This window comes from Strix uralensis, chromosome 4, assembly GCF_047716275.1.
Source record: "Strix uralensis isolate ZFMK-TIS-50842 chromosome 4, bStrUra1, whole genome shotgun sequence".
NCBI lineage: Eukaryota > Metazoa > Chordata > Aves > Strigiformes > Strigidae > Strix > Strix uralensis.
In genome coordinates this window covers 81,493,214-81,502,516 of record NC_133975.1, presented here as the reverse complement: position 1 = coordinate 81,502,516, position 9,303 = coordinate 81,493,214, and the positions used below count along the sequence as shown (strand labels likewise).

At 50.2% G+C, this 9,303-nt stretch overlaps 1 protein-coding gene across 4 annotated transcripts; it reads left to right on the top strand.

The window, feature by feature from the left end:
• The first annotated feature begins 699 nt into the window (after positions 1 to 699).
• Positions 700 to 8,355, top strand: LOC141942234 (placenta-specific gene 8 protein-like). 4 transcript variants are annotated; one of them, XM_074865181.1, is made up of 5 exons: positions 705 to 892; positions 6,713 to 6,835; positions 7,040 to 7,164; positions 7,848 to 7,951; positions 8,202 to 8,355. In XM_074865181.1, coding segments are annotated over exons 1-5 (417 nt in total). In that variant the 5' UTR covers positions 705 to 828; the 3' UTR covers positions 8,203 to 8,355. The 4 variants fall into 4 exon arrangements, with proteins under 4 accessions (XP_074721281.1, XP_074721282.1, XP_074721284.1 ...); XM_074865180.1 differs by lacking the exon at positions 8,202 to 8,355 and having other exon boundaries at positions 700 to 892; positions 7,848 to 7,955; XM_074865183.1 differs by lacking the exons at positions 705 to 892; positions 8,202 to 8,355 and adding an exon at positions 4,686 to 4,810 and having other exon boundaries at positions 7,848 to 7,955.
• Positions 8,356 to 9,303: the final 948 nt, after the last annotated feature.

The window sequence follows — 9,303 nt, the reverse complement described above, 5'->3', positions numbered from 1 at the left end:
GTCAGGTAATTCTGGTACCTTCCAGAGCGGGGTACGATCCGGGCTGCAGGAGTTAGAGATACCGTTCCCAGACAGCAGGAGTTCCTGGTACGGTTAGGGAGCACCTAATTGTCCTACCTCACTGTCAGGCAGCAGGAGTTTTGGGGACGGTATGGGAGTGCCTAACCATCCCAACTTGCTGCCCTTGTATAAAGACCAAGAAAGTGCCAGATCGTCCCAGCTCGCTGCATTTGTAGCCAAGACAATAGCACAGTCTTGGCTGGCCCTGACTTCGCAGTGTGGCCCAGGGGGTCTGCACCACCACAGGAGGCCGTAGAAATGGCACAGAGCACACGTACAAGCTGGAAGGTAGACGCAGGTCAGCTTACCCAAAAAAGCCCCTGGAGCTGGCCCAAGAGCAGCCAGACTGCAGAGGTTCTCCCGCTTGCCACCACCATGTGGGGACGGGGATGGGGACAGGAGGACCTGCACTCACACCCTCTGGTAGCTCTTTGGCTTGTGTGCAGGTGCAAGTCAGTGAATTTGTGAGTTAGGGGATTAATGAAGTAGCAGATTACAAAATTAACAAGTTGGACTAGTCTGTTACAAGCGAGTTGATTTGATTGATGATTTTTACTTTAGTTGTTTTTTACCTGTTGAGCTCCTGAGATGAAGTTTGACTTCCAGAGGGTGTTGTCCTGTAAATCTGAGTAACCCGGAGGAAGTGGCACTGCTGAGGAGATGGTGAGAAATGACAGACGACAGAGTGGAGGAAGCAGAAGCTCAGCCAGGCTGCATGAAGCATCTTGTGACAAACCTTTGCCCAAGCTAGCGTGCAACTGAAAATGGATGCAAAACCACATCTCCTCCTACTTTCCTTTGGTGACATGTCATGGCTGTGAGCTGCTACAAAGTAGGTGACGCCCTTGGCCCCAGCCGTAAGCTCCCTGCTGTGCGCTGCACCTCATGTTTGGGTGTCCACTGCATGAGGGGTTTGGGCAGCTTGCCCAGGTGGCAATGCACCCCCCAGCTATAACCCCAGCGCTGTTTTCTGTCTGATCAGCCAGGCGAGCGGACCCACTCCACTGTGTGCGGTGTCCCTGGCATGGGAGGGACAAGGGACGCGCAGGTGTGGGCAGGCAACACGTCTTGCCTTGGGCCAACTGCAGTTGCTTTGGTTTTGATGAGATGTGAACCTGACCCTTAGCTGTATTTCTAAGGACTGTGAAAATTTCCCCTAGCACTTGCTCAGCTCCTTTCTCTTCTGGCTTTTATAGTTGCAGGGATTTTCCTTTTGCCTGAGTCATCTTATGAAGAGCGGAACTGGGGGGGGGTTTAGTCTAGAGAAGAGGAGGCTGAGGGGAGACCTCATCGCCCTCTACAACTCCCTGAAAGGAGGGTGCAGAGAGGAGGGGGTGAGTGTCTTGAACCAAGGAACAAGCAATAGGACAAGAGGGAATGGCCTCAAGCTGCGCCAGGGCAGGGTTAGACTGGCTCTTAGGGAGTATTTCTTTGCAGAAGGGGTTGTTGGGTGTTGGAATGGGCTGCCCAGGGCAGGGGGGGAGTCCCCATCCCTGGAGGGGTTGAAGAGTCGGGTTGACCCAGCGCTGAGGGATCTGGTGGAGTTGAGAACGGTCAGTGTGAGGTTCATGGTTGGACTGGATGATCTTTAAGGTCTTTTCCAACCTAGATGATTCCGTGATTCCAAGTTGTGGGAAGGAGGCAAGGTTTGGGGGAGAGGTGCTCTTCCATTGAACCAGCTGAGACATCTGGAAGTTTCAGATGCAGAAGCCCTTTTCCATGTCTGAAACAAAACCCCATTAAACCCTGAGGTTGTCAGTCTGTCTCTTGCAAGGGTTGGTGAAACCAGAGTGTTGGAGAGAGGCCCCCCAGACACCCTTCTCCACCAGGCAGCCCCCCCTGACTTGCACACCTGTGGGCTTACAGCAGACCCTCTCTAAACGAACCCAATTCTCACCACTCAAGACGCCAGGGTTTGTGTAATGAGGAGCATAAGGCAGCATACTGGGGAAGGTGGCTTTGCTCATCTGTGGTAGTGTTTTAAGCTGCATGATGGAGTTGTTTCAAATGGTACAGAGAATAGGTGAGAATGTTTGCATATGGATGGTATTGGTGTAAAATGGAATAAACTAGTTCCTGGTTGCCACTTCTCTGTAAAACACAATGGTGGACTGCATCATTTATACTTTATTCTTTGCAGAGAAAGCAAAAATGTGTTCAGGGAGTATTTTTTAATCTACACTCCCGAATCTTTATCGAAATTACATTTACTGTAATACACATTAAATTGGTGAATATCGAAAGGGCTCAAACCAATGAATTTCTGATTAAGACTAAACTGTGATGCATGAGAGTTTTCCTTGTGTTTGTTTCCCAGTGACTCCTCAACTGTCTTCCCCAGGCCTCTTTGTCTGTCTAGACAAAAGTAAAAGCTTCCTATATAACTCACTGATGGCAGACTCAGAGCCTTCAATGGACACTTGGGCAAACTAAGATAAGGGGGAACTTGAACAAAAGGACACAGAGATACAATCTAGGGAGGATGATTCTGCCGATTTAGGAAGAAGAAACCTGGACTTTATTGCACAGCGCAGGCTTGGACTATGTAAATGAATTCTAGGAACTCATGATCATAAGACACACCTTTCCCGGAAATCTAACAAATATGTATGATTTGTGTGTATGGAAACTGATGTCCCTTGCTAGTTCGGGGGAGCCTGTATGGTGGAGAATCCCCAGGGCGACCCAGCGCTGCTAATAAAGAATTCCTGCTTAACAGTTATACTGGATTCTGACTGTTGAGATAATTTCTTCGTTTCAATATTAATTTCTGCTGATTTTTTCCACTGTCTGATTGGAAATAATATCTTATTTTTACCACATGGAAAAAGGCATTACAGGTGTGGGTTTGTTAGCACGTTTCCTTTTTTCCTTGCTACTGAGGCGTTCTGCTCTTGTGGTTGTGCTGTGGCTGAGGCTGTGCAGCCAACTGCCTCTCTTCCCGCAGTGCCACTTCATGGACCCGTAGAAGCTGCCTGTGAAGGGGCCTGTGGCCACCGGCAGAGTCCCAGCCAGGCCCCGTGGTGAGCTCTGACCAGAAACCACAGCACCTCCGATGGGAGGCAATGGGCGCTCGGGGCTGGCGCTGGGCGAGGGTGATGCTCTTGCTGCGAGTTTCAGGAGTTTGCATTTTGATTTCAGTGGTTGAGATTTTTTCAGGGTTTTGTGCCTGACTGAAATGCTGGGTAAAGGGCACCTTGTTAGCTGAGGTAGGTGTTTATGGTGGTGTTTGCTCAGGGTGACAAAGGGCTTTGATGCACCCAGATTGCAGGTAGAAGCAGGCTGCTTTTCTGGGGCAGAAAAGCACTTGCAGGGCCCGGTTGCTCAGGCAGTCAGTGCCACCCCAGCTCTGAATAGAGGACAGACTGTTAAAATCTTTAAAATGTAGCTGATGGGCTTTTGTTTTAATGTGTTATCTCCCATACTGACCGTGCCTTTCAGCTTCCCACTTCCCTCCCTCCCTAGCAGACTCCCAGGCTAACTGGCATTTTGCATGAACCCAGTCCACCCAGCCGGTGGGAGGTCAGGTATCTCCTCTTCTAGAAAGCATCAGCTGAACTACAGCTTTTCACAAACTTCAGTTCCCACAGCCTCTTACAATGTTTTTGGAATAAAAAATATGTGTACGATCCAGGCAGGGGTCAGCAAGGCAGCCCCATTCTAAAGCAGGGACAGCTGCAGTTAAACTTTGGAGCTGTTGGAAGCCAAGGGGAGCATTTCAGGGCAGGGATCACTGTTATCTCAGCAGCACTATTGGTAAAAGGCTCCACTTAATGCACCATAAATTCTGGCCTGTCAACAAAGCTGGTGAGTTGCAGTTTAACCCAAACTTCTCCTTTCCCAGTCAACGGTGAGAGAGAGAAGGGGAACACACCATCAGCACTTCACACGGGATGCTTTGAACTTGTGATGCTCAGACCCATTCTGTGCTCTCTGCAAGCTCTTGTGTTATCGTGTTGGGAAACAAAAACTGCCGTCCTGGTGTCACAGCTTCTTTACGAAACAAGGAAGTGCGTCCAAAATGGTCAGTGACTCCCGCAGGGCATGAGCGGTTGAATATTTGTGGCATGTTAGTGAAGAAATAGTAAATAGTAATAGTAGTATTGCATAGAGATAAATGGATGCATGTGTGGTAAGGACTTGGTTAATTTTACAATAGTTGGGCTACATAGCTTATAACAAGCACTTGGGGAATCAGCCCAATTTTTATAGAAAGCCTCCACATGGGGTGTAATTCCGAAATGAAAACCCTAAGAAGGAGCAGGTGGCTGCAGGTGGCGGAGACAATTTTTCCTTGAGGAGAGGGAAGAGCTCAGAGTGAAGCACCCTGAGGTGCTCTTCATTTAGTCTGGTCTGAAATCCAAGAAGTATGCTTTTTCTCTGGGGGAAAAATGTTGCAAAAATGTCTATCCCAAAGGATGCACATTATTCAAAGCTCTTCTCCCCCAAACAACAAACACATGCACTCAGAGTTAAGTGAATAAGACAATATGCGTGCAACCATTTTTTAAAAAGATAAATAGCAGTCTATGATTTCATTCGGGGGGGAGGGGGGGAAGTTGTGCTCTGCATGTGTGTTAATCCCGTAGTCATAGTGAGAACGCACAGCTCCTGACTTCCCCCTCCAGTTACCTCCCACAATTATGCCAGTAAGAGCCTCCAAAGTTTAGTTTCATCTTCCCCAGAGCCACGCTGTGCAGGGTCCCAGCTGCCAAGGAAGGCTGCGCTGACAGAGGCTGCTCACCAGAAGGTCGGTTCTCTTAAATCATGGAAATAGTAAAACCTTGTTAGCCTGGGAAGGTGGGATAATAGTGCAAAAGTAGAGGGTTTTTTTATTTTTCCTGCTCAGCAGATAACTGAAAGCAAAATATATGGCAAATCCTACTTGGGGGGGGGGGGGGGGGGGGACGGGGGACTTTTAAAAAGCTTTGCACAAAAGCTGGATTATAGAGAGGTTATTTCTTTGCTGTTTTCTTCTGCTACCAGAATTGTATCACTGCGTTAAAGGAATCTGGCTGGTACTTTGCTCTCTGTTGAAATCGGGCTCTCTTTTGTCTGCCTGGGTGCTCAAGCCCAAATTCCTCTTAGCAAGGCTGCTTAGTTGCACGTGTTTTCTGGTAGGCTCTGAGGATGTGCTGGATGTAGCTGCTGTCCTGCCAGAAGCTTGGATGTAGTTGCTTTTCCATGTTGCTGCCTGGTCTCTCTGAGCATTTGCTGTCCTTTTCAATGGGGTGTGCTCTTGGTGACAAGAGCATCTTAATGTTGCAGCCTCTTCATGAATGTTTGCAGCTAAGAGAATAATATGTGATTAAGACTCGTACGCAGAATGCTGTGCATTTGTAAAAGTGGAGAAAGTAGTGAGATTTACCAATCAGCGGTAAATCTGCTGTGGGTCAGTAGAGGGACGCACTCGGAGGCAATGCTGGCTCACAGGTTCCCTCTGGACACTTCCCTGACACTGCCGGGCTTGCAGGCTGCCCAGTGCTGCCAGGAGTGGGAATTCTGGAGAAGCCATCGTTGTTCCAAAGGGTGGAGAGGGAGGATGCCCCCCCTTCCCCGCGCCGAGCATGGCCCAGTTCGTTTCAGTTTCTCTTCTGAGCTCAGAAACTGGGTGGGAAGCAGCCTCCCCACTCAGCAGCATGGCTCTGCCGTTGCCACGCTGCTATTTCTAAAAAGAAAAAAGAAAAAACAACCCAATTTGTAGCAAAAAGTCTCAATGAATGTGAGCAAGCAGTTTATCTTTTTTTTTTTTTTTTTTTTTTTTTTGTCTTCTTCCCCTTTATTTGTGCCTAACTGGAAGAACCTGGCCAGCTACAAGAACCTGGCCTTGAGGCAAAACTTGCTTTTAATTGTTATCTGAGAGTGTTTTGGTGCTGTCTTTTACACAAAAATTCTCCCTAGACAAATACACAAAATTACTCTTCCTATTGCTGGGAGAATAGGAAACAGAGACTTTTGGTTTTATTAGACCTGAGGCTTACTAGTTTTCAAGATTTACTTGCTCTTTTAACTGTTTTGGTGCTGTCTTTTACACAAAAATTTTCCCTAGACAAATACACAAAATTATTCTTCCTGTTGCTGGGAGAATAGGAAGGCAAGGACTCGGGTTTGGACTTTGGACACAGCATTGAGTTTCTGCCTTTCTGGCTCTCTCTGACAAGAAACTGGAGATACTAGTTTTCTATGGTATCTCTCTTGCGTGGAGCCTGGCTTCGTTACAAAGAAATGCGAGAGCATAGCTGCTTCCCACATGCTTTGTACCTGTGCCAAAACGACCTTGTGTAAAATATGCCAAGTTCAACAACGAAAATGCCCAAGTCACTGGCTTTAGCCTAGGTTCACTGCCCAGCCCTCCTTGGCATGAGGGAAATTGGTGAGCTGTGTCTAAGCACCAGAGAAGGCTTTCTGGGGTGGAGTGGGGAATGTCAGTGGTCTGATGCTATTTTGAAGGCTGGATAAAATGGCAGAAAATGCAAAAACCTTGGAAAGACACAAATGCAGGTAAGATATGGTTATGCTTTGTCACCTCCAGTGGCATCAAGGGAGCTGGGTGAAAGACTGCTGCTGAAGAGCAATGGCAACCAGCTCAGTTGGGGGATCAGACTGACCGCAGTTTTTTCCCTAACCGTCCCGTTCCCCTCGTCTCTTTCAGAAAAGCAACCAGAAATGGCCGTCACAACCGTCGTGACAGTCCAGCCGCAGCATGGCATGGCCGCTGCCTCGAGGAACATGTGGCAGACGGGGCTGATGGACTGCTGCAGCGACTGTGGTGTCTGTGAGTGCCTCCTGCAGCCCCAGCCCTCAGCCGTCAGCAGCATCCCACACCCTCGTGGGACATTTTTCTCACCCCTGCCAACTTGGGTTGGTGGTGTGATAGCTATAGACATGTAGCTTGGTCCTCCCCCGTTCCTGCCCCGATGCCAGCGGTGCTGGGCGGGCAGGCAGAGCCTCACCTGCCGCCGTGTTTCTCCCCTGCCAGGCTGCTGTGGGATGTTCTGCTTCCCCTGCCTCGCCTGCCAAGTGGCCGGGGACATGAATGAGTGCTGCCTGTGCGGGACCAGCGTGGCCATGAGGACGCTCTACCGCACCAGATACAACATCCCGGTCAGTGGTTAACCTGCCCCCTCACCATGCTGCGAAGCTGAAAGACAAGGTTGCCCCAAGGCCCCTCTCTCTGCATATCAGGGATGAGCATGGGGCAGCAGCACTCCCCACTCGCCCTTTTTTTTTCACTTTCGTATCCTGCATGATGCCAGGAGCACAGGACAGGGGTTGGGATGCCCTCAGCCACGCCGATCCTTGCGCTGGTGTCCAACAACATACGTTAATTGGTTACAGCTCCCTCCCAGCATCCTTTACTGGCGGCACGTGTCCTGCATTCAGCTGCCGCCGACCACAGCGGCTTGCAGAACCTCAGCTGCTGCTTCCCCATGCCACCCCCAATCTTTGAAAAATGGGAAGGATTTGAGATAATTGCGGTCAGACTAAAGACCAGATTGTCAGTTGCACAGATAAACATCTGTAGTCAGAAGCAGGAGGAAGGTGTATGTATGTGAAATTGTTTCTTCCCACTGGGGGTTTGTACTGTCCCCAGTGCAAACCATAGTGGCCCAAGTCCAGTTTGCCCAAATTATCTCTTTCTCTGTGTGTTTTTTCCCCCCAGTCTTAACTGCAGAAGCTGGAAGGTAAGTCGCTATCTGCACACTAAGTGAAATGTGATTAACCTTTTCTTGGCCAAAACATGGCTTTTGGATAGCCTACATCCCTAACCAATTTCTTCCTAACAGGGGTCCATTTGCTCTGACTTCTGTACCACCATGTGGTGCCTCACATGCTCCGTTTGCCAGATGAAGAGAGACATCAAGCGGAGGAAGGAGCTGGGCATATTCTGGTAAGCTGGGCGTGCTGGCGCTGGTTTATAAAGCTGCTGCTGCACGCAGCCAAGCAGCTTCACGGAGTCTCTCCTGCCAACACCTGACGTAAGACACAGGGTGGCTGCAGTGGGAAAATGGCCGTGGACAGGTGACAAGAATGACCTGTCCCACAGCAAAATGTTGCTGGGAACATCATGCAGGACTGGGGGGACACAGACGGTGCGGTGAGGCACGGCCCTGCTCCCTGACCCTCCCATCCTGTTGCAGATGCTGCCGTCCTCACTGTGCCCCGCGGAGCTGCTGCGGGCAGGAGTGGCCACTGCCCTGGCTGGTGGGGAACGTACTGCAGGGGTTGCCTTGATAATGGTTTGTTCCCCCTTCCCTGAGTAATACCATGAATAAACAGCAGAATTTGCCTTCCTGCGTGTGTGTGTGTCACTCTTGCACTGCCTGAGAGCACCCATCCTTCTCCCACTCCGTCCGTGTCAGCAGCCCCTGGTGCAGCTGAGATTTCCCTGTGCCCACTACAGAGGAAAATTTTCACTAGTATTTTGTTATTTGCTCACTTAGAAAGGATGTTTAGTGGGTGCTTACATAGGAGTAAGTGTCGCTCATCCAAGTTGTAAAATTTGGAAAAGCGACTTCTGCTTGGGACAAGGAAGTGATCTTACCCCTGTACTCGGCACTGGTGAGGCCACACCTCAATTACTGGGTTCAGTTTTGGGCCCCTCACTCCAAAAAGGCCATTGAATGACTCGAGCGTGTCCAGAGAAGGGCAACGAAGCTGGTGCAGGGTCTGGAGCACAGGTCTGATGGGGCGCGGCTGAGGGAACTGGGGGGGTTTAGTCTGGAGAAGAGGAGGCTGAGGGGAGACCTCATCGCCCTCTACAACTCCCTGAAAGGAGGGTGCAGAGAGGGGGGATGAGTCTCTTGACCCAAGGAACAAGCGCCAGGACAAGAGGGAATGGCCTCAAGCTGCGCCAGGGCAGGGTTAGACTGGCTCTTAGGGAGTATTTCTTTGCAGAAGGGGTTGTTGGGCGTTGGAATGGGCTGCCCAGGGCAGGGGTGGAGTCCCCATCCCTGGAGGGGTTGAAGAGTCGGGTTGACCCAGCGCTGAGGGATCTGGTGGAGTTGAGAACGGTCAGTGTGAGGTTCATGGTTGGACTGGAGGATCTTCAAGGTCTTTTCCAACCTAGATGATTCTGTGATTCTGTGCTCTAGGGCAGAGCTGGGGCTTCCAGCAGGTGGGTGGTGGCTGCAGGCCACCAAGTGCCAAGTTGACCCTGCTGTGGTGGCCCAGGTGGCCACCCAGGGCTGCTGGCCAGTCTCACCTTTCTGAATGTAGAGCCACGGGGATTTTTGGCTGCCT

What these genes read in the sequence shown, in the direction of transcription:
- LOC141942234 (XM_074865180.1), top strand. Translation starts at nt 829, where the DNA reads ATGCAAAACCACATCTCCTCCTACTTTCCTTTGGTGACATGTCATGGC. An exon ending in CTGCAGCGACTGTGGTGTCT is followed by an intron (nt 6,836 to 7,039) that starts GTGAGTGCCTCC and finishes CTCCCCTGCCAG; the next exon opens with GCTGCTGTGGGATGTTCTGC. An exon ending in GCACCAGATACAACATCCCG is followed by an intron (nt 7,165 to 7,847) that starts GTCAGTGGTTAA and finishes TCTTCCTAACAG; the next exon opens with GGGTCCATTTGCTCTGACTT.